Here is a 24,618-nt window from a genome sequence, read left to right on the forward strand (position 1 = left end):
ATTAATTTTTGTACTAACATTTCCATTTAAACTGCTATGATAATGGACTATAACAATAATTTGTGAAATAATCTGTACTACTTGCAGAGTACTGTGGTTTGTGGCTACTAATTTGTTTTCACGTGTCAAGTTAGGTCCTCTTGTACAATTCAATTGGTTAAAAAAAGTTTCCTGTTTGCATAATGTCTTGCTTGATTGGTTGGTAGTAACGTCAATCTAAAATCCGTCGTGCAACGCTGCAACTGAACAGAACAGTACTACAACAAATAAAATTTATTTTGATTTTAAATTAAATTTCAATGTAAATGCAAGAATAATACAACATATTTAAAGATGATCATGTTTTCATGTCTAGCTGCTATGAAATTTATTGTCCCTACTGTATTTGTTTTCACGTGTCACGTGTTAATGTCCGCTCGTTATCCTATCCTATTGGTTAAAAAAGTTTCCTGTTTTGTACAATCTCTTCCGTGATTGGTTCCTGGGGACGTCAATCAAGAACCCGTCAGGCGATGCAGTCTACCTAACTGTACTGTAGGTCGAAACACAACGACACAGCGGTGGTGCTGGGGTTGTTTATGGCTACCGACATTTGGTAATTTGACACATCGAAGAAAAATATTCACATTAGCGGGTGATACCGAAAGGTACGATCGTCGATTCGATAGGGGACGTAACTAATGCCTCGTGACACGACTGGGCAGGCGGCTAACTTTTAAGTGTTGAAGGCGTAGAGGGAATTTGAACTTCATCGACAGCGAGAGAAAATAGTGGCTGTAAAGCCAGCCTGAAAAAAAAGCGGCCTGTGTGTGAACATTGATTTTTTTTTCTTTTTTGGATTGCTTGCTTATGCGAAGACCCACGCGGATTTACATGGAGCTACTACTTTTTTCGCCTCTGATCTCGATGGTGGAGCAATGTTCTCCCGTATCCGTCTAAAGTCAGCTATGCTAACAAGCTAGTCATGCTAGGTACGTGTTAGCTACCAGCGTACAGTATAGTAGTTAGCCGCGTACATTCACGCCTCTCGACAACTTTATGGAGGTAATACGATTGGATTTGTGGTGAAAAGGTCAACATCTTATAAGCAAAACAACGTAAGCAGAAAGTCCACGGCCATTTTTCATACAGGCGAGTGACTTGTTGGTGGTACCAAGAGGCTATGTCGAGTTGTAGTTTTTGTATTTCGAAGATTGAGCCCAGAAAACAGCGAGCCGTACATAAGATGAAACGTCCTCAAACAAGCAATGTCGGGTCACGCTGAGTAACGTCGCAGTTTTTTTTTTTTTTTGGGACAGGTGGCGAGCGTCAAGTTGCGCAGGTTGCTCCACATTTTTGTGCGGATGCGAACGCTCGGGGCGGGGGGGAAAAAAAAACACACCGAGGACAAGACCTTGTTTTTGCGAATCTGACGAGGAGCTTTACGGCGGATCGCCCTCGGGGCTCTTGTCGGCACCCGCATCAAAATGTCGGCCATCTCTGCAGCCGAGAAAGTGGACGGATTTACGAGAAAGTCGGTGAGGAAGGCCCAGAAACAGAGAAAGTCACCCAGCTCGTCTCAGTACAGGACTCAGATCGCCCCGGTGGAGCTTTCGTCGCTGCCTCAGCTCAAAGGTAAGAGGAGGAGGAGGATGATGATGATGATGATGATGATGGATGTCTGGTGGGTGATTTAAATAGGCCATCACTGTGACACGTTATGCCCACTACTCTGAATCACACCTTGACTTCCAACACTATTTATCCAACCAAACGTGTGAAACTGAACGTGTAATTTGAAGTGCTTTTTGCACACATACAGATTAAAAATGGCAAGCCCACTAAAGGAAGATAAGGGCCACTTGTTGCTTTGAATTAGTTCTAGCTAGCTGTAGTGCTGTGTTCTATAACCGTTATTGAGCCAAGGTGCATACTTTACATTACAAAAATCTCAAGGCACACCTTCCAACAAAATGCCAATTACGTTTGGTTCATTGAACTTCCTGAAATGTAGTGGAAGAGCATTACATTTTTATCCCTGCCACTATCTCGCAGGCAGAGGATAAAATATATATCACTGTTAGTATTATTATATTGTATATTTACATGTGTTGAATATGGGTCAGTCTGCAGAAGAGCTGCTAGCAAAAGGTGTAACATTGACGATGGCGCCGTTGGTTTGGATGTTTTGTCCCTTTTTATAATCATTAGGGGTGTGAATTGCCTAGTGCCTGACAATTTGATTCGTATCACGATTCATAGGTCATGATTCGATTCGATACCGATTAATCCCGATACGAATTTATAGGTTGTAATTTGTTTCATGTTTGAACAGCATTGAAATAAAATATTATGGCTGAATGCTCCATTAATATAACATTCTTCCATGGTTAAGGTCTGAATCCTAACCCTAAGTAAGACGTTTTGTTGAATATTTTTTCATCAAAAATTGATGTTTAAAAATCGATTCGGCTGCCTATTGAATCGATTCGAGAATTGCGAGCTGTAATATCGCGAAGATATAAAAAGTCAGAAAACATCAAATTAAAGTGGACCCATCTTTATTTGCTACGGAAAAGGTCAGTGTACCTCACCAAGTCTTAGTTTAGTAACGTGCGTCAAAGTATTGACTTTGAAATTGAAAATGAGGACCAATCTCAACAATGGTTTACTGTTTAGAGAATTTTTTTTTTTCCAAAGACATAAAAAGGTTTATACCAAAAGTTACATGACCTAAGGAGACTTTAGTTCAAAAGTAGTTCAGCATTATGCTTGCCAGATGATTTGATATTGAGCCATGAGTTGATCATGTGTATCATCACACAGAGTGAGCGAGCAGATGGCACAGCAAGTGAAGAATAAATTGGGGCTGAGGTACAGGACTGGAGACAACTTCTAACATTAAGTAAAAATTAAGAAAAAAAAGAAAAAAAAAAAAACTAGACCAAGAGAAAAGTTTGTCTGGCAGTACAGATGGAAACAATTCAAGCATGAGCTGCTGATTACTTTATAATATAGGCTGCGTTTGGAAATGATTGTGATGGGAGTGTGTCTCCAAACACAGGGCATCGGAGTCAATTTCTGAAACGTGGCCCATGTTAACGGCAGCTTCTATGAAAGGAAAAGTTTCTTTTTAGTTTAAAATGGCTTACCTTAACTGGAATCCGGTGTCGCAATGTGGCAAAGGTAAAAGGTTTAATATATTGACTGACAGTGGAACCACTTACTTCTGTGTCCATTGTTCAAATTGTTTGACTTTTATAAAGTTCTGGTCTATTGCATGTGTTTAATGAATCATTGTTATACCATAATTACACACTTTACTACTGGCAGTCACGTTTGCCTTTTGTACAGCCACAGTAATTGTCAATTCTGCAGTCTACGCCCTCTTTTCTCAGCTTGTGAAAATTCTGTTTACAGACAAACAAACTTCAAACTAGCATAACCTCATTGATGGAGATAACTGTTGTGTGACCCTAGAGCTGTCTTTTTTTTTTTTTTATACACAAATGTTTCTATGATATCATTTTTCGTAAACATTGACTCTACTATATATTTTATACTTCTCAGAAAGGGAATTTGAGCAAATTGGTTATTTAAAAAATGTGTATCAATGGTGGTAGCCCTTTGCATTAAAAGCTTTTAAATAGTGGGATAATCAACCATTAAAGGAAGGCTCCTTTAATTTTACATGTATGGCTTGATTGGCAGTAAATAGTTAGTATAGCTACGAAACATGCATAAGAGCTGAAGAATACACTCCTATATTGATTTATTTAACTTTTTTCAACATAGAAGTACTTCCGTGTTGCAACGCCCCCAAGTGGTGACGTCACTAGTGTGTATACTCGCTTGGGGAACAGTAGTTCACGCAGACATAACAACGAGGAAGACACAAACGTCAGTTATGCCTTACTGTATTGCAAAATTTTGCAAGGCGTCGGCAAGGAAAAACCCGCGAGACCCCCCCCCCCCCCAAAAAAAAAAAAAAAAAAAAAAAAAAAAAAAAAAAAAAAAGCTACTTGAGTAGACAATGGTTTGTTTGCTAAGTGCTGTCAACCTCCCGAAGGGCAAGTAGGCGTGCGCGCAGCGAACATTTCAGGCATGAGGACTTCGAATATATGTTACAATTTGAGATGGGGTACGCCACACGCCTAATACTAAAGCCCAACGCAGTACCGAGTATCTTTAAAGAACCAGACGTGGGAAATAATCAAGCCGATGGAGGAGCCGCAACTGCTAGCAACACGGAGCCTTCACTCTCACAACAGCCGGCACAAATCGAGGTCTTACTACGGCCACTGAAAGATCTCGGAGAAGCGAAGCAAATTTAAAGCGAAAGGTAGGCATGTTTCGGGGGTGGGGGGGCATTGGTTATTATACTGCACGGACTGTTTTATTTCATAATTCATTTGAAGGTGGCCAACGCAGGGGCACGTCGGCACGTTACCGTAATGCACAGTATTAACAATCGTTGGGGCGGCTGGCTTGACTTCGTCTTTTCGAGTGGCGGCTGGCCTGACCGCAGTGGGACGCTACGCAAAAAAGAAAAAAAAAACAGCTAGGGGAGGTTGGGTGCTGTAACGACGATACATTTAATTTTACTATTTTTTCTTTTTCCTGAAATATTTCGTCAGTTCCACACGTTTTGCATTGCTCGTACTGTGTGTCACTTTACCTGTTGGATATTTGCTCCTCCAAGACTTTTCTTCTTCACATCTTTCATCGCAACCAAAGCTATCCTGAGAATGTCTATTTAGTATTGCCATGTTGAATGTCTGATGTTCCAGGATGCAGTTGAGATTGTCCGCAAGGAACCGATCCTCGAGTTCTTTCATTTCCAGACAGCACACATTCATTAGCGGATTGTCCATTCCTGTGCAGCTCCCGCACCACCCCCCCGCCTGATTCACTCGTTCGTTAAAGTTTATTTTGTGCCCGAAAAGACCATCTGGCGCCACAACTTTCACATCCAAGGCAGACTTTCCTTCGGTAGTGTTATTTTGTCGTGTTGGCTCGAAGCGATAAGGTTTAATCCTTCCGGGTTTGACGCTAGATGCACGGCTGCGTTGCATAGTGCTTCCATAGTGTAGCGTTTACACACTAGTGACGTAAACATCCGGGTTATTTAGTCACGTGTAACAAACATGCCGGCGTTCGATTCATTTTAACATCGGTTTAAAAGTTATTAAATGTACATAAAAAAATAATCACGTCACCAAATTAATTATTGAAAAAGTAGCAACTTTTTGCTGCTAAAAATGGATCAATAAGTAAAGTGTCCCTTTAAGTGGCATACTTAGGAATCAACAGTATTTATTGTGTTTACTATTGTAACCTTGCAGTGACAAGGACATTTCTTTAGATGGCAGGTTTTGGGTCCTTAATGATGGACTAAGAAGATGCTTCAGTCGTCCTGCGGTTGGGGTGCGTAGAGCTCCCGTTGTGTGATAGACACCGAAAAGATGAGTCACTCAGAGGCCATCATGGTTGCTGTGGCAACCAGAAACCTTCAGAGCAGATCAGGAAAAGGTTTATATTCAAAATACAGCCTTCTTAAATGTAGGTTAATATTTTTTTTTGTTGCTGGGCTGTTTTTAGCCAATCTTTGATTTCAAATGTGACTTTTATCTTACACCAGGATGTGATGATTAAGAAGCTGACAGCTTCACTGCAAATTAATGTGTTAATTTATTCATTTTAGTTGCATTACTATCACACATTGCCACACCTGTACTCTGTGATGTGATGATGTGATTCAATGGTTCGGTCACATAAATATGATTGTTTACTAAATGTTTTGCAAATTTTGTTTTGACAGTTTATTACAACACATTTTTACTCTGTTGGCTCATTGATTGGCAAGCGAGAACCAAATAGTCTTTTTCCATCATGTCTGCCAGGAGATCAGTCAATAAATGATGTCAAACAAGCTGACTGCATCGCTCCGCAACGGTATTATGTACTAAAATGAAAGTCATAATCATGACTTTTGGCAGGCTCAGTTGTGCCCCCAAACATTTTTTTTTAATAGAATTGCTTCCTTATCTGTGTTGGTGGAAGATGTGTTGTGGGAAGATGTAAATGGATGCATTTGTGTAGCTTGCCTGCCTCTCACACTCCCACTGGCAAAGCTGCTTTGAATAAACGATTTGATTGGTTTGAGTATTTTGTGTGCGTATTTACTACTGCAAAAACAAAAATAGCTGCCGGAAGGCTGCACAGGCTGACTAAGACCACCATAAATCTCCCCCAAAAAAGTTGCGTTGGTTAAAATGCAAGTGTATGTCAAAGTAATCTTATAATAGGCCTGGTCCGCATAGCGGAGAAGAAGTACGTGTCTAATTAACATCATGATGCAGCATCAGAAATGTTGACCACACCAAAAAGGGGAACTAACCCAACACATCAAAACTTTCAGTTGTATTCTGCTGCTGTTTACATTAAACAAGTAGGGCCCATTTATTCTAAAAAACGAATAAAATAAATCAAAAATCTAGTTTAAAACACCACCGCCGCCATGTTTAGTCTCGTCTGTACAGACTAGAGTTGGTAAATTTTCAGCAATGGCAAACTTCTCATCTTTGCTGTTGGGTGGAATCCCGGCTGGCTCATGACAATTCAAGTTGGTTCAGAATTATAAGCACTCATAAAAGTAGCATCTTTGCATATTCAAAATTTGTGCATTCATTTTGTGGACGAACTGCCTCTCAAATGAGCCATTCTTAGTCAGGACGGCCAAGATAAGTGGGAAATATAATATTGAGAGTGATTATTATTAGGGGTGCATGTTGTAGCAATGTACAGGAGAGCTGTCAAAGTTAATTGATTAATCGACAAGTAATCAATTATCAAATTAATCGACAACTAATTTAACTCATTCACTCCCAGTCATTTTCACAGAAGCAATCCCGTTCGCTCCCGGCTGTTTTACTGGATTTTGACTGATTTTGCAAGGCCCACAGAATATTGTGTTCAATTGCTATAAAAGCATGGAACCTACCAAAAGAAAGATTAAAGTCTCTTCTTTCATCAGGAAAAAAAGTATGTTTCTATTTGTTTCCGTTTTGCAGCAATTAGCATTTGAAGAGAGCTAAGTTTCATCAGTTTTCACAAATCTATTTAAAATTGTAAGTAATTTAGCTTTTTTTCTAGATGGCCCTGGTTGATCTCCTTTGTTCTGCTGCCACCTGCTGTCCGTTTGTGTAATAACTACCATTTCTGCAACCATTCTTTGCAGCTCAGAGGCTGCATCAAAGCCTTCTGTATGCTCTAGCATAAAAAACAAAAAACAAAAAAACGTATAAATACGTCTTTGGGACACTTACATTTAAAAAAAATTTATTTACACGTTATTGGGAGCAAATGAGTTAATAATTGTATTGTTTGGAGCCATTTTGTCCAAATCCTCCGATTTCAGCATATCAACAGTAATTGTTCATTGATTTCTGTCGTCCTTCATGAGCGAAGATTGATTATCTTCTGTGTTTAATCAAAATAAGACATTTGCAAACATCTGATTTTACTTTGGAAAGCAACGACGGAACCGGTAACAAAATAATACATCACCCCCCGAAGTAAACACCAATCACTGGTTATTAAACAGGAATGAGGGGGAATTTTTTTTTTAATACACTTTAATGCAAAATTTAAATGAATCTGATTAGTTGATTAATCAATTTCATAAATGATAGATTAATCGATTAATTCGATGGTGACAGCACTAATGTCCACTTGTGTATTAAATAAAAGTACAACTTTCAAAAAATATAAGCCAAATTTTACATTGTATTTTGACTTTATGGTCTCTGTGGGGGCCACTCAGCGGCAGTGGGCGGGTCGGATGTGGCCCCCGGGCCACATATTTGTCCAGGTTTACGTTCTACTGTGTTGTTACAGCTTGCGTCAAAACTAGTTACTGATGGTCTGCCATTCTGAACATTAGTTGCAGTCTCCTAAGAAGCATACAGGAGGTGGAATGGGCTAGGTGGGCCCTATAGTTCATGTGCACTCCATAGTAAATCTGAGCTTATTACATACTTTTGTTTAATAATGAATATTGTGTGCACTCATCATGAAGGAATCCCAGGTACAGTATTCCTAATTACCGTGCCTTTGTTTTCCTTCAATCCTAATTAGGGCGTCTGACATTTGAATTTGACTTCTTCACTGTTTCTTTCATGTAACCTCATAAAGTGGGGCTTTTGAACGGTACTTAAATGTCAAGGACGAGGCATACTCCTCGTCCTCGGTGCCAGTTAAGAAAATCTCAGTTTTCATCTTCTTAGTGGCTCCATTTTCCCTGAAAATAAAAACAAGTGCTGGCAGCTTGACAGCAGCAGTGTCAATTTGCCCTCATGAGACCGTTAGGATTATGTCAAGCCAGACCACGAGGTGTTAAGCTATCAGACTGTTATAGGAATGTGTTTGAGACCTAGCCAGATACTGTATATGTCTTACATCTGTATCCGTTTTTAATGGTGGGAATACAATACAGTGCCTTAATCAGATGCTACCCCATCGTGCCCATTGAAAACAAAAAAAAACATAATTGACAAGTATACTCGTCAATGGCAGTGAATGAGTTAAAAAACTTGACGTGACATGCGTTTCAAATTCCATTCAGTGTCTACTGTACCATTCATCTGCTCTTGCTCTTTGTCTGACTGACCCTTTAACCTGCTTTCAACGCTGACTGCACCGGCATGCTTACAATGTGCACACTGTACACGTGAAGGAGATTCTTTGATCAACTACAAACATCCCATCCAACTGGTACAGCAACTCGATGCCGTCCATTTGTGGTATCGCTTAGCTTTCTAAAGACTGTCACTCTGATCTTCCGCATCAAATCGTGTGTGGAAACTGATTAGGGATTGACATTATGGATTTTATTATGTAGCTGCACTGCAGTTTAATGTAGAGCAAGTCGCACTGCTGTCATTGTATGACCTTACAGGGAAGGTTGCAATTTGCTCTTTGGATTCATACTCATTGGTTTATCGCACCAAAGTGTATTAAATATGGTATTTTCTAGCAGGTAGTTTGGAGTTGTCAAACTAGGAAATTATCGTCTTCTCAGAGTTGAAGTGTCCCATGGAGTTGACATTTGCTCTCAAGCTGTTTTCAACACTTTAATTAGTAGTTGGCAGACTTGTGAAAAATATGAAATTGACCAAATTTGGACAATACTGTACAAGGATCCTGCCCAACAGAAACGATATAGAATGGCCCAAACATTGTTTCAAAGCACAAAATAGCGTATTGTGTCATTGGAGTCCTCTTTGGGCAAGACAAAAATAGTTTGTTCCGAGGTGAGACCAGCATACTTTTGTTTTGGTTTCACTCTGCTAGGTTAGTTCTATGAAATGTTGATAGATACTTGGAGGTATTGATGTCAAGGAGTTTTTACATGGTGGAGTTAAGTTTCCTTAATGTTTAAATATATTTGTTGTATATTCCATATCAACTGTGAATAATGTTTCTGCCATCATGGTGACTACTTATTCCGTGTTAACAGTACAAACTGGTTATTATAAGTTGTGCCAAACACAACTCAAAGTAGTCTTTTTATTTTTTATTTTTTATTTTATTTTTTTTCCCCTAATGCTCCTGAGTTCTGCAAAGCATGTCCTGTACATTTACAATCTTCAGCTTGTTGGTCAATTTCAATAAAAAGGTCCAAGCTAATATAGTGGAACCTCCATAGACGAAGACAATCTTTTCTGTTATGCTGGCTGACTCCCAAACTACTGGTATTGTAATTTAAGTGCAACTGTTCCCACAGCTAATATTGTTAATTTGATTCAGATTCAGATTCAATGTGTCGCCATTGTAAAACTTTTAACAACACTGCAGGCATATGATAAAGTAGGGCTGCTCGATTATGAAGAAAACATTCACCACGATTAATTTGGTAATAATTGAAATCACGAGTACGACAACCATTTGTCTTTCGGTACAAAACAAGAAAATGTTTAAACGTGAAAAAATATAGAGACAACTACATTTCTTTGAAACACTATAATTATGCAAGTTACTTTTGGACCAAACAAGATTTATTAAATTAGTCATTTTAAAATGGAAAAAAAGTTCCAAATATATAAATTGAAATAACTCAAATTTAGTATTAATAATCTTTTATTTTTGTTTACTACTATGCTAAATTTGTAATTGTGGAGTGTAATAAATGAAATTGAATTTCATTTAATTGCACAGCCCGAGCATAAGAGATGGTAACCACAGAAAAATAATGCTAAATTCACTGCTTGAAGAACGAACGACTGACAGAAGGTCTTGCAGGTGTTATATATTGATATTGGTGGAAATAATGTGACCTGCTCTTCTACAATGTTAGATTGATCTGGTTTTTGCATGTCTCTGTGTTGTAACAACAACAGCCACCGTGCTACAAATGCACCATCGGCGTATTGAATATCTGTTTCCCATGGGGGTTGACCTCTGCTGCAGTGAGTTACTGAAATGCAGGGTGCTAAAATGGAAAATTGTTGCATAACATAGTCACTGTACTTCTGCTAACATGCGACATGTTTCAATAATAATGCCACATGTATCCAATTTTGCTATTTTTGAGTGGATTTTTTTTGTGATCTATAATATGACAAGGTACAGAAGGAAGTGAGTTTTTTTCTTTTGTTTTGCATGTTTGTGCTCTTTAATTCACCGGAAACCTGTTATAAATCCAAGATCCTTCACCTTAACCAAATACTTCAGATTCCCGCCGTAGTTGTGAAGTTGTCAGGAGACCAGTGGAAGGATCAAAGGAAAGAAAGAGGAAACAAAGTGAAATCCAACACCAACCAGACACCACCTTCCACCCACAGTTACTAATCCAGAATCTTTCACCAACCCTAGATACATTAAAATTTCAACACATTAGGGAGACCTCAAGAGACCAGAGGAAAAACTAAAGGATGGGAGGAAGGATAGATGAATCAGAGTGAGGGAATGGCAAGATTAGCTGCACTTAACACTACCAAAGACATCGTTCACATTTATGCTGTACCTTGAAAAAGATGTGATTTATCAATAAGTTGGAATTTTTTTTACCCAGAGAGAGATGCGTTTCCAAGCTGCAAATATTTTGCTGAGGTTGCTTGCCTCACTTGTACTACTTGACATGAGGAAAAAACCTACGAGAGGAAATTCTTCATTTCTTTCGGATCCATTTTATGTGCACTATTCTGTTGTTCCTAAAATACATTGCAGTGAATTGTGAACATTAAATATCAATGCAGAAGTAGCTCACAATCTTTATCCCTCCCATTCCAGTTTATGACCGGTGTTGTTTTCTTATAAATACTTCAGTCTTTCACCTCACACGTTCTGACTTGTATACAAAAAACATGCTGCGTCATGAAAACAGGAACAAGGAGTTCAGTTGTTGATTGTTGTTTTATGATCGCCAATACGCACATACATTCGGTCCAAATCATCCTGATAAATAACCTGATGCTGAATTGATTAGTACAGGTTGTCCCTATGAAGTATCATGTACATGTGTGACTATTTTCAAGAGGACTTGTTTGTGCAACTTGGTGATGTGCAACCAAATGCTGTGGAAATACCAACGTCTTGTGCAGGCCGCCAAATGTGCTTCGTTCGTGTGACCTCATCACGTATTCAAAATTTACATGGCTTGTTATTGGTACGGTTCCAGACTCAATCTAACTGGATTAATTGGTATATTTTTGTCTTCGCAAATGTGTCCTTCCTTTCTTTATACACATGCACAGGAACAGAACTCAAATGGAAATCTGTTTTCTTTTTGAAGCACCCTGAGGAGTTTGTGCACTAATGCATCTGTATCTACATGGCAAAAATAGCAACACATTTTAGGAGAAAAGAATTAGACTCTAAAGTCGTCTAGAGAGACATAAAAAAAAACCCAACTTCAACCACACATGGTTTTCAAACACAAGTGGGGTATGTCTAATCTAAGTTCGACTATTGCCAGTGGTAATTGTGTGCAGAAAAACAGCAGGCTAAATCTGTCATCTCATGAATAAACATAAGTAATTGTGAATAATTATGCAGCATATTCACGAGAAGACAATAATACTGTAGATTGTGTCAAATCTATATTTAAAAAAAAAAAAATCAAAGGTTGAGTTTGGTATAAGGTTGCGATGGGAATGCTCATCTTGTACAATATCTAGTTTAGAATTATTCTTTCTAACCATTAATCTTACACAAATATGTAATTCCCCTGCAAAATGTTAATACGGTTTTTCTACACACATTTATTTCTGGTTATACATGTAAATTGTGCACCAGTTATGTTTGTAGCAAAAACACATTCAGGTCATCTCACCTTTCCTAAAGCCAGTATGGAAGCAGTGTGACCCTTACAGTTTGCTTAAGTAGTGCTTTGTCACATGTCAAAACCAGCTGCCCCCCTTCTCCAAACAGGGCTTTGTGATCTGAAACACAATAGTTGCAGTAGTTTAGTTGCATCACTCTAATAGAATAAAGGTTGCAGCTTGACACATAGGTTAGTGTTGTATTTATTCTTAGTGAACCCAATGTGAATTTATTTTTGCGATATTGACTTTGATCTAAATCCATACTTATCATAGTTATAGGTTAACTTGCAACTTGAGTTGCTTGACAACAAGTTGGTGGTGTTAGTGGACAAGGTAGTCGTCCATTGCTGGAGCTCTCCGCCACCCGGTCACTCTAGGCAGTTTGCAACAGCATAGCCCAACCCAAGACACGCTTAGAACCCGAGACCCCGCCCCCTCATTTGAATAACATTTCATACTGACAGAGCGTCTGCAGCATGAAATAATTGTGAGAGCAGAGCGTTTGTATTTATTGATTGATATTTGATTTTATTTATATATATATATATTTTTATTTCATTTACAAAACATTTATTTATTTATTTATTTATCTTTTTTTAACTTTATTTATGAATGTGTATATATTTTGTGGTTTTTATTTCCATTTATATTTTTTATTTATTTATTTTTTAAATAATTTTTTATGTCCGTTTTTATTTTTACTTTTATTTATTTATTTATTTAGTCATTTATTTTTAACTGGCAGTTTTGGTCCTCCTGAGATTATATTTTTTGCCCGTATCGCCTAGCCCTAGTTATAGGATGCACGAATATGGACGTTCAACTCAACTTTGAAGGGTTTGACCTTGCACAAAGTGACTGAACCCTGAGCGATGCTCCTCTCAGGAGGATGCTATCCCGTGGCCACAGTGATTACCTACGCTGTGCCCAAACATAACATCAGTGTGCCTGTCTGGGTGGCTTCCAAATGCTGTTAATAGCTTGGCTGGGTTGGACAGCTTTAATAACCATGGACGTACTCACAGTCTAATCCATAAAAGGCTTTACAGTCAAAGCTGGAAATGGCTAGACTGCCTCTTTGTGCCTCAATGTCTTCAGAAGTATGAATAACAATGTATTGTATATACTAGGGATGCACGATAATACTATTTTCAACCGATACCGATAAACGAATAATTTAGAAAGTGCCGATGTCGATAACCGAGAGGTAAGCTGATAGTTGTTTGCAAAATTAACTGAAATACAAATATACTTTTGAGTAGTGATAGACCGATATGTTTTTTTTCAAGGCCGATACCGATACAAGATTATTAGTGGTCAAGGAGGTCGATAACCGATATTTCAAGCCGATATTCATTTGCAGTATAATAGGGGGAAAAAAAAAACTTTTTCTTTTAAACTATATTGACAGATTTGTTTAAAAAAATTATAGCAAAAATTGCAGTGAGCTTCCAGGGTCATTAGCATGTCTTAAGTTAAATTAAAATAAATAAATAAATACATAAAAAATATAAGGCTAGTAAATAGATCCCTAAAGATTTCTACTGTAAAAGTTTTCTAAAATTTCAACAGAATTTCTTGATTATTATTATTTTTTTTTTTTAAATAAAAATTGTAGGGAGTTCCTATTTTTATATAAAGCGGAAATTGAAATCAATCCATAAATGAAAAGTTCCCTGCATATCAGTGAGTGACAAAGGCATGCGGATGTAGCTCATTTGGGGTTTTTGTTAGGGTTCATGAAACGTTTCAAAAGATCTTTGCAGTGAAAAATTGTCTGAATATGTTCCAAATGTGTTTACGACAAGTAAAAACTGTCTGTGAACGTCTTACAATTCCTGATGAAAACCCCAAATTCGCTACGTTCGTAAGTATTTACCGCTCAGTGAGATACCAGCTTTATCGGACTTCAGATTCAAAAAATGGCCGATGCCGATATTTGTCAAAATGCCAAATATTGGCACCGATTATCGGCTGGGCCGATTATCGGTCTATCCCTACTTTTGAGTCCTCCTATAAGTCGAATTATTGCAAACTTGACCACACATGTACTCAGCAATCTTCCACTCAACACTGTGTTCTTCCAACTATGTTTTGCATTTGCATTTTTAGGGTTGGAACACCCATGTAACTAGGGGCGTGAAAACCAAATAAAAAGAGAGGGTGAGGAGAGGATTTTATTGATCTCTCTGCTTTAAAGACAACCATTAATTCGTTATGATTTTGCCAAAACAAAACGGTCATGTTTTAAAAATGGGAGGGGTGGGGTGGGGGGTGGGGGATCAACATTTTTGAATAAATGTGGGCTTTGTCTGTGGTACAAGAAAGACGTTCCTTCATTTGCGCTCAATTTTCCATTGTGTGATTTCAGACGCACCCTCAACTGAGCAGCAGGAACTTTTCACCCAGAAACTCCAGCAGTGCTGCATGCTCTTTGACTTCCTGGACTCTGTGACGGACCTGAAGAGCAAAGAGATCAAGAGGGCCACTCTGAATGAGCTGGTGGACTATGTGTCCACCAACAGAGGAGTGCTTGTTGAATCCGCATACCCTGAGATCACCACCATGGTCAGTATACTGTGCTGAAGGGCCACTGTTAATTGATGCCTTGCTTGAATATATAAATACTAATTAAATGAGGAAATTCTGTCAGTTGGAGCGTACACATTTGTTTTGTCCCACTATAAAGTTTGAGGTTTGTATCTATTAGGAGCCAGCAGGTAACACCCCATGCACTCAAGGGGATTACAAAATGGAGGCTGATCATGTGACTACTGTCTAGACAGATCTGTCATGTCAGCAGTATATGGGATATACGTTCCCATAGCTATTAAAAATCCCCCATTGTGCCATGTCCAGTCTAGCTAAAATTTAGGAATGTGTTTGTGTTTCAACATGTATGTATTTATTTTGTGATAAGTATATTGTATGGAAGTGTGGAACTGTCAATGTGGAGCAAACATTTTTGACTGGCAAATGCATTCGAATGTATTTGCAAATACGTTCACACGTACTTGTAGGCTAAATGCTAAAAACTTGCGCATGAATGAACAATATTTACTATATATAAACATGAAAAATGTTTACTTAATTTTCAAACATATTAGTATAATGAAGGCTAAATGCTAGTTTTTAATTTATTTTTTACTTGCACATGTACAAGTCAATACCTTGTAACATTATGGGGGAAAATGCATGTATGTTTGAATTAAATGATTATTTGCAAACTAATTTAAACCTTAAATATTAAAATGTACTTGTATATATAGTCAAACGTGTTTTCCAGTCAAAATGTTTACATCATCAATTCCACACTTCTTTAATAGAACAGTTGAGCTATCTCTTTTTTTGACTTGAACAACTGACTGTTACAGAATGAAGATATAAACACATATTTTTTAATAATTAGTTGTCATTATTTCCACAGATCTGCACAAACATATTCCGTACACTTGCTCCGAGCGACAACCCAGATTTTGACCCGGAGGAGGACGAGCCCACTCTAGAAGCTTCCTGGCCGCATATCCAAGTAAGGATATGATTTTGTTGCTTCTCTATGTCTCCGTAGAAATGCATCCTCGGTGGGAGGGGCTGAAGAGATGTTTTGGAATTCCCAAAAATAAATTTTGATGCTAAGCATGTCGTATCTCTGCACTGACATTGTAGCGAGTCCCACAAGGGGAGAAATCAATCAAGAAAGTGCATCATTTAGTTGTGTGTGTTTTATTTTATTTTTTTATCCTATCTTTCAGCTTGTCTACGAGTTTCTACTGCGTTTTCTTGAGAATCCGGATTTCCAGCCCAGTATTGCGAAACGCTACATCGATCAGAAGTTTGTACTCCAGGTAAGCAATTTAGTCAGTAATTACATTTGAAAAGTCAACTGTTTTATAAATAGAATTGTCTTTCTTGGCTAAGTTTGTAAAAAAAAAAAAAAAAAAAAAAAAAAAAAAGGAATTTGTAGTAAGAGCTATCTGCACTGTAGTTATAGGCCAGGAGTCCCTCACTCCGCAGCTCCACAGGAACCAAAGGGGCTTGGAATGTTGGCTTGGCTGCATCAGAGGTGCCGGGACTGATTTTCCATGATGTGAGCGTGTCGTGGGGAGCTTTAAATAGCCGCCTGTTGTTTTGCTCTTTAGGATGAGATGAGAGGGCTGCGGTTGGGAGCAAATTGACAGGCTGGATGGATGGAGGTTTGGGTGGCAAGTGCAACGTGGGAAAAAATACATCAGTCCGGCAGTTTGGTTCATTTAAGTACTCATACAAAGACGTATAAAATCGCCGCGGAGAAAATTGCACCTCTGCTGAAGAGTTGTGTGCTAAAATGGTCCTGGGATTGAATATAGATGTTTTCTTAAGTGCACATTTGAATTAGGTGGCCATTTTGCCACTTGCTGTCAATTAAAAATGACGACATAGTTACTCATGGCTCAGTTAACGATCAATCATGACTGAACAATCTCAGAAAACAGGTGAGCTGTGATTGGTCGTTACCTCAGCAACTTTGATGTAATTTTCGGTTGACCACAGGTCACAAAATGGCCGCCCCCTGAAATAGAGCAAAATTGGTGGATTTTGCTGCTTAACTCCACAAGCGCAATATGTTATATATATATATAATTCTGCATTATACATTTTTTTTTTATGTATTTGAAATTCATTTTTACATTTTAATTAATCTGTATTTTTTTCTGGCAAAAATAAGTGTCGTACAATCAGCATAATTTTAAAATTTGTAATATTTTGAGTTTGATGAAATTCCAATGAATTATATCCACGGAGCCGAGAGTCGCCAACCATGCCCAATCACATCTTCAACCTAATACCCGTGACTCTCAATTCTACAGGTTAAGGCGATATACTGTATGGATGGTGTTAAATTGTAATTATACAAAATTATAGCCTTCATGTATATTTTCATTATTTCAGAATATCAATATTCATATCTCAAAATATTAGAATATTTCCTCAGACCAAGTTTAAAAAATGCCACAATCAGCAATATTAAAACAATAAAAGACTTGCAATATTTCAGTTGATTTGTAATGATTCCAGAGTGTATGGCATTTTTGCTTATTTAATTGCATTACAGAAAATAATGTACTTTATCACAATATTCTAATTTTCTGAGACAGTCCTGTATATGCAATATGGAAATAAACTAAGAATTTTAAATCTTCTTTCCTTGCCTTGTATTTGGCCTGATTTCAGTCACAGGATGTATACGAGCTTAACTATAAAGCCTGATGACAAGCTAACTGCAAGATCGAGGCCTAAAATTTCCTTTTGAACTCCACGCCTCCTAATGATGACTCATCACATGTAATGCTGCAAATAGATGTGACATGGCAGGTGTATTCAATGCGTTTGTTGCGCACACTTCCTGTTTTATAATAGGAAGGCATGTGGTGCCTGTACAAGCCCGACAAAAATGAGTGCAACCGAACGTGTGTTAATTCATTTCTCCAAAAAATCATTTTCAGTTACTTCGTATGGAAGTGATTTTGTTTGATTTAAATCTTTATTATAATGACACGTTACCAAATTCTTCGCTATGTGGTTATATCATAACAAAATCAGAACACAAACTTACATTTTCCTGGACTATTCTTATTTTTTTTCTCTCCTTCTGTCGTCACAGCTTCTCGAACTGTTTGACAGCGAGGATCCAAGGGAGAGGGACTTCCTGAAGACCATCCTTCATCGGATTTATGGAAAGTTCCTCGGGTTACGAGCCTTCATCAGGAAGCAGATTAACAACATCTTCTTGCGGTGCGTTCAACATGTTTTGTTATTCCGCTACTAGGCCTCAATGGGAGAATGTAAAAGAAATTTAAATATAACAAATAGAACATTTACATTTGAAGCCATGTGGGAAAGAAAGGAAGTTCAAAGATAACCAAAGTCTTCCCTTCCTTTTAATTTGTACAAACATCCAAATGATAGCATCTATTAAAGACGTCGTGCTGAAGTTCAACCTACCATGTGTTTTATCACCATGCCTTTGCATTATCATTGCACCTCAAAGCCATTCATCTTGCTTTCCTAACACAACAAAGTACAAAGTGCAGAGGCGTCGGACATTCCCGACAACGTGTTGAATTCTTTACAGCTCCCGTTGCTGCGTGACAACGGGATTTAGATGAGTGAAACAAGGGGGGGGGCTCTTAATGTCATTTCCAATAGGCAATGGTGGCAAAATGGATGCACCCACTTTGACCATCTGCCATGCAGGGTTAAAAATAGTGCTGTCGTTGTCAGGCGCTGGATGTACATACCACAAGTGTGTAGGCATGGCTTACTGAACACATGAGATGAGTCACTTATTCGTCAATCCTTTGCTTGTTTCCATCAGCCATTTAGCAATTTTCTTGTTGCACTTGTAGGTTCATCTATGAGACTGAACATTTCAACGGAGTTGCCGAGCTTCTAGAAATTTTGGGAAGGTGAGTCAACCTACTTTCAAGTCACAGTATTTGAAAATAACTTTAGACTGCTATATTTTTGGCCTGTTTTGATTTGAACTCGACTTCTGGTTATATAACCGCGTCGAGTGAAGGTGTATTTCCCTTTTAGTATAATACCTCACCTTTTGCCTATCAGTATATTGACGACTGTGTTTCTTCTCTACAGTATCATCAATGGGTTTGCACTGCCTTTGAAAGCAGAACACAAACAGTTCCTGATGAAGGTGCTCATCCCGTTACACACAGCAAAGGGACTGGCCCTCTTTCATGCTCAGGTAAGAATGTTTCTACAACGTCATCTAGTGGTTATGCAACAACAAAAAAGACATTTTTACTGGTTTAGCAGTAATGGGCTGCTGAGTCTGAAAATTACGTCCTTTCTTTTGAATTGGCTTTAGTTATTGATATAACCATATTTTTGACAATTAATTGAATGATCATTAATGGTAATTATAACGATTTGCATCAAAAATGAATTAATACTGTATGGACATGGTTGAAAAGACAGATACAGCCTCATCAAAGTTGGAGCATAAACAGAATACCAATAACTTGCATATTCTTTGCCTTTTTTTTTTTTTTAAACGATCTCAAAAACTAGAGCGAATAGAAAAGAGCAATCCAAGGTTTCCACTGGTCATTACAAAGCATTAAAAGTCATTACGCTAAATGCATTTTGCTGAAATGAAGGCAATGAATGGCATTAAAAAGCATTAAATACAATGTCCAGAGGTATTCAAATTTTAAATGCAATTCTTGTTACACTAATGTCATCTAGTGGCAGAAAAATTACCTCAACAAAATGACACGTTTCACGCACTTCTTAACTGTTTAATATATCTTCTTGACTTCAAATAACTATGAATTACTTACTAAAAATACTGTATAAATGAATTAAAAGATACAACCACATTTGTATTTGTTAACCATGTTTGTCTGCATTTATGTTAACATAGGTATAAAAAACTTAAAAAAATATTTTTTATTGTACATTTAGAACAGATATAGCATGAGATTCATCACAAATTAACTATGGAAATCAAGCAATTAACTCATTCGCTCCCAGCAGTTTTCACAGAAGGAACCCCCTTTCACTCATGGCTGTTTTACTGGATTTTGACTGATTTTGCAAGGCCCACAGAATATTGTTTTCTATTGCTATCTAAACATGGAACCTATCAAAAGAAAGATTAAAGTCTCTTATTTCACCAGAAAAAAAGTACATTTCTATCTGTTTCCGTTTTGCAGCAATTAGCATTAGAATAAAGCTAAGTATCATTAATTTTCACAAATCTATTTAGAATCGTGAGTAATTGAGCTTTTTTTTTTTCAACATGGCCCTGGCTGATCTCCTTTTCTCTGCTGCCACCTGCTGGCCGTTTGTGTCATAACTACCATTTCTACAACCGTTCTTTGCAGTTGAGAGGCTGCATCAAAGCCTTCTGTATGCTTTAAATACGTCTTTGGGAAACTTAAAACATTAAAAAAAAAAAAAAAAAAAAACGTATTTATACGTTTTTTGGGAGCAAATGAGTTAATTATGATTACAAATCGTAAATTGACTAATATATAAAGAATATAAAACTTTCTTTGCATGAAAATGTGTCACCAGTGTAATCAATGAGAAAAGTATGTGAGGTCTTTATTCATAACTATCAAACTCCAATAGAAAAAAAGTCATCATTCTTAGCTGGTTAATGTGTGTTGATGTTAGTTTAACATTGTCGTGGAATCTCAATTGGAGCCACTTATCTTGTCTTTCAGCTGGCATACTGTGTGGTCCAGTTCCTGGAAAAGGATCCAACACTAACTGAACCGGTAAAAAGAGAAACAAAAAATATTCCTCCCACTCCACACACTATCCTGGGGTGCTAAAATTAGTCAAGCTGCAGAGAAATCTGTCGTGGGTGCTACAAACCACCTCCTCAGCCCAGATAAAGATACATTATTCACATGAAAGGAGTCCCAAGTGAGTTGTCTTGTTTTATATTTAGGTGATCCGAGGCTTGCTGAAGTTTTGGCCCAAGACGTGCAGTCAGAAAGAGGTGCGCCTATAAAAATACACGCTCAGCGACGACAGCCCAGCCTGGTTTTCCTATGCCTTCGTGTTTGTGTCGAAACAGGTGATGTTCCTGGGTGAGATTGAGGAGATTTTGGACGTCATTGAGCCGACGCAGTTCAAGAAAATCCAGGAGCCGTTGTTCAAGCAGATCTCCAAATGTGTGGCCAATCCCCACTTTCAGGTAGATTTGTATTTGCTGTTGTTGTTTTTTAATGTCTTCTTTTTATACTAAGTTGTTGTAAGAAACCTTTTGTTAGCCACCATAATCGCCGTCAGCTGTATGGAAACGCAAAAGCATTGCTGATTTTTTTCTTCCTCTGCCCCTGACAGGTAGCGGAGCGAGCGCTATACTTCTGGAATAACGAGTACATTCTCAGCCTCATCGAGGAGAACATCGACAAGGTCCTCCCCATCATGTTCTGTAGCCTGTACAGAATCTCCAAAGAGCACTGGAATCCGTACGTACTCTTTAACATTAAGACGACATAACTCCACCTGACGCCACTTTACATGAGGTGTTAACATATAACCCATATAGTCGATATTTGCTATATTGTATGTAGAATTGATTTTGAATATAACTACAGGCCAACTGCTGAATTTCCGTAGGAAATTATGGAGTTGTGACTTTAACAGTGTTTATATTATTCAGACTCAAATGTTTACATTTCAGGACTATTGTAGCTCTGGTCTACAATGTGCTAAAGACGCTGATGGAGATGAACTGTACACTCTTTGATGAGTTGACCTCCTCTTATAAATCAGACCGGCAAAGGTGAGTTAAATCGTTTTCATTGGCAGTCACTATAATACAAATTAGCAATGCAAAATGTGATTAAAAAGAAATGTATGTTCTGAATTTAAAAAAACCTATTTAATCTTTGTCACCAATGTCCAACAAGAAACACTAATGCCAACAAGGGGCAGAAAAATTCCCTCAACACAAATCTGACTTAATGTTTCACACTCTTTGCAATTGAAACTTTATGAATTACTTGCTACAATATTACTCGTATCGATGAACTAAAAAGGCACAACCACATTTGTATGTGGTAACCATATTTGTCCACTTTTATGATAATTTAAAACAGTATGAAAGATATTTTATTGTGTGAGTTAACTGATAATCATATGATTAATTGCAATTACAAAATTGGAATCAGCTGACATTCCTCATATGTAAACAGCCTCTATATATATATATATATATATATATATATATATATATATATATATATATATATATGAAATGTATATATATATATATATATATATATATATATATATATATATATATATATATATAGTATATATGTATGTGTGTGTGTGTGTGTATGGGGGTGTGTGTGCGCATTGTATGTGTATATGCAATTTGACATAGGCATTAAATTAGTTGCATAAAAAAGTTTTTAAAGGGATACTTGGCTCATTGAACAATTTTCAGCTATAAAATGTATTATTATTATTATTATTATTATTATTATTATTATTAGTAGTAGTAGTAGTAGTAGTATTAGTATTAGTATTATTATAAACTGGGCTGGATAAAGAAAGCCCAAAGCTTATTTTTCCGGTTTGACGTTGTCATTATTTTCCAGGGAGAAGAAGAAGGAGCAGGAGCGCGACGAGCTGTGGAGGAAGCTGGACGAGCTGAGGCTCAGCAACAGCACACTAGAACACAACAACAGCCACAAGCTCCTCAGTTTCCAGAACAACAACAAGAATAGCAATAATAATAATAACCAGGACAGCCAGTGAGAGCAAGCCACGTGACAAACGACCACCGGGGTGTCAGCTTGTAACACTCGCCCTTCGTGGACTGACGTCGTCTACTCCGGGACTGCCGGGAGAGGAAGGGGCTGGGGGGGGGATTAAAAAAAAAAAAAAAAAAAAAAAAGAAAAAAGAAAAAAGAAAAACGACACCTCAGCATTTTCTAAAACATTGAGTGACTTTAAACGCCTCACAGAAAAAGATTTGATGTTACCGGCAGTATATTGTTGATTTGTCTGCTCTTGTTGTATTCGGTGTACATGTCCCGTGGTCGGGGTGGGGGGGGAAGGCGGGCGTGGCGGGGGACTTGAATTCAACAATCCAGATTGTTTTTGCGACCAGCTGAATTGCTCAACAAAGATGTCTATTTTGTACTGCCGTCGCTGCCAACACTTTAGGGGTGCAGGGAAGTGCATTGTGGGAGTCGAGAGGCAGACGGGACCACACCCACTCGGAGACGCGCCGAAATGTACACAAAAAGACGGCACAATCGTGATACACAAACCAATCAGATGGCGATGACTTGGTCTCGCAGGGGCGGGGTGTTTGGAGTTAAATATTCTTCATAGTTAGTTTTACATTTCAGGTTTTTTTTTTTGTTTTTTTTTGTCTGGGCGAAACCACGTGAGCAGCACAGCAAATTTTATTCTGAGTATTTACACTGAAGTATGGACACAGGGCTTTCAATGTCCACTTTTTTTTTAGCCTGGGTTAGTGCGAGGAATTGAATTGGCAGTTGCTGGATCATGTTGGGGAATTTTGTGATGCTGCTGTCATGTCTTTCTGTTCAACACAATATACTGCAAGTAGCTCTTAGCTTAGCATAAAGTCTGGAAACCGAAACAAAATCTGCAATGTATCCATTATTATTTAAAATCATACTAAAGACTATATTTAGTCCCCCCCCCAATCACGTTTCCAGTCTTTATGCAAAGAAGTGCAGCATCGGATGTATTTCCCTCATGTCTAAATACAGGCAGGGAAGCAAAGTATTTTTTTTTTTTATTACTTTGAGTTATTTCTGTAAAAATTATAGAAGCGAAAATAAGACATACAGTACTATATTTTTCCAAAGTTTATTTTTTTTGCCGGTTCATTTTGCAAATGGACTAAGCTGGGATGCCAGGCAAGCTTGATTGTACAGTATATTTGTCAAGTGGTTATATTTGTATTAGGGATGCACTGATACCACTCCCCCCAGGTCGAATCATAGTACAAGAACATACAGTTTAGTACTAGTTTGTTGAGTACTCGTAACTGTTTGAAAAGAGTGAGGGACAGGTTCTTCTTTTTTTCTTTTCTTTTTTTTTTCTTTTTTTTTTTTTTAATGAGTCCACAGTTTCACTATACAGGCCTGAGTCAAATCAAATAGAAGAAAAGACTTATTCTAGGTGTCAGTGCGTCCCTAATTTGTCTGCTAGTTTGGAGGCGACTTTAAAGGACAATGCCACTCTATTTTAAAGGGGACCTATTGACTATATGACATTGTTGGTTCAGTTTAAATGTCGTTTCAAAGTATTAATGTAAATGTACAGTAACATACAGTAAGATAAACGTTTTTATTCTACTGTCACGTCCAGATGATGATGATGATAGTTTGTCATGTGGTTGACAACTTAAGTAGAGAAATGTAAAGCTAAGTTTCTTGTGCCTCACTTGGCAGGCTTCTGGCAGTTGGCCAATCAGAAGTGTGCATATATATATATATATATATATATATATATATATATATATATATATATATATATATATATATATATATATATATATATATATATATATATATATATATAAATTAGTGACACTGCTTGCTGGAATTGTTCAAACTTCACTGTAGTGCTGTCGTAGCGCTGGAACAGCAACTGGTCGTGAAACAAACATTTTCCAGATTTCCTCTCATTAAGATGTATTATGAAGTAGTGAAACAAGAAAATAAACACTTGGTTGTTTTGAGAAGTAAACTTTTACTACCTGTTCTTCCTCATGCTCGTATCTCCTCAAGTAGGCTTTTAT

At 37.7% G+C, this 24,618-nt stretch overlaps 1 protein-coding gene across 1 annotated transcript; it reads left to right on the plus strand.

Moving 5' to 3' along the window:
- Nucleotides 1–530: 530 nt before the first annotated feature.
- ppp2r5a (protein phosphatase 2, regulatory subunit B', alpha isoform) lies at nt 531–24,566 on the plus strand. Its single transcript, XM_077510176.1, has 13 exons — nt 531–1,614; nt 14,677–14,873; nt 15,733–15,834; nt 16,058–16,150; nt 17,947–18,077; nt 18,692–18,751; nt 18,939–19,047; nt 20,537–20,590; nt 20,767–20,817; nt 20,896–21,015; nt 21,165–21,292; nt 21,508–21,609; nt 22,433–24,566. Exons 1-13 carry the CDS (start codon nt 1,467–1,469, stop codon nt 22,590–22,592), a joined length of 1,455 nt encoding a protein of 484 aa, XP_077366302.1. The 5' UTR covers nt 531–1,466; the 3' UTR covers nt 22,593–24,566.
- Nucleotides 24,567–24,618: the final 52 nt, after the last annotated feature.

The sequence above is a fragment of the Festucalex cinctus genome, chromosome 21 (assembly GCF_051991245.1).
Source record: "Festucalex cinctus isolate MCC-2025b chromosome 21, RoL_Fcin_1.0, whole genome shotgun sequence".
Lineage (NCBI taxonomy): Eukaryota > Metazoa > Chordata > Actinopteri > Syngnathiformes > Syngnathidae > Festucalex > Festucalex cinctus.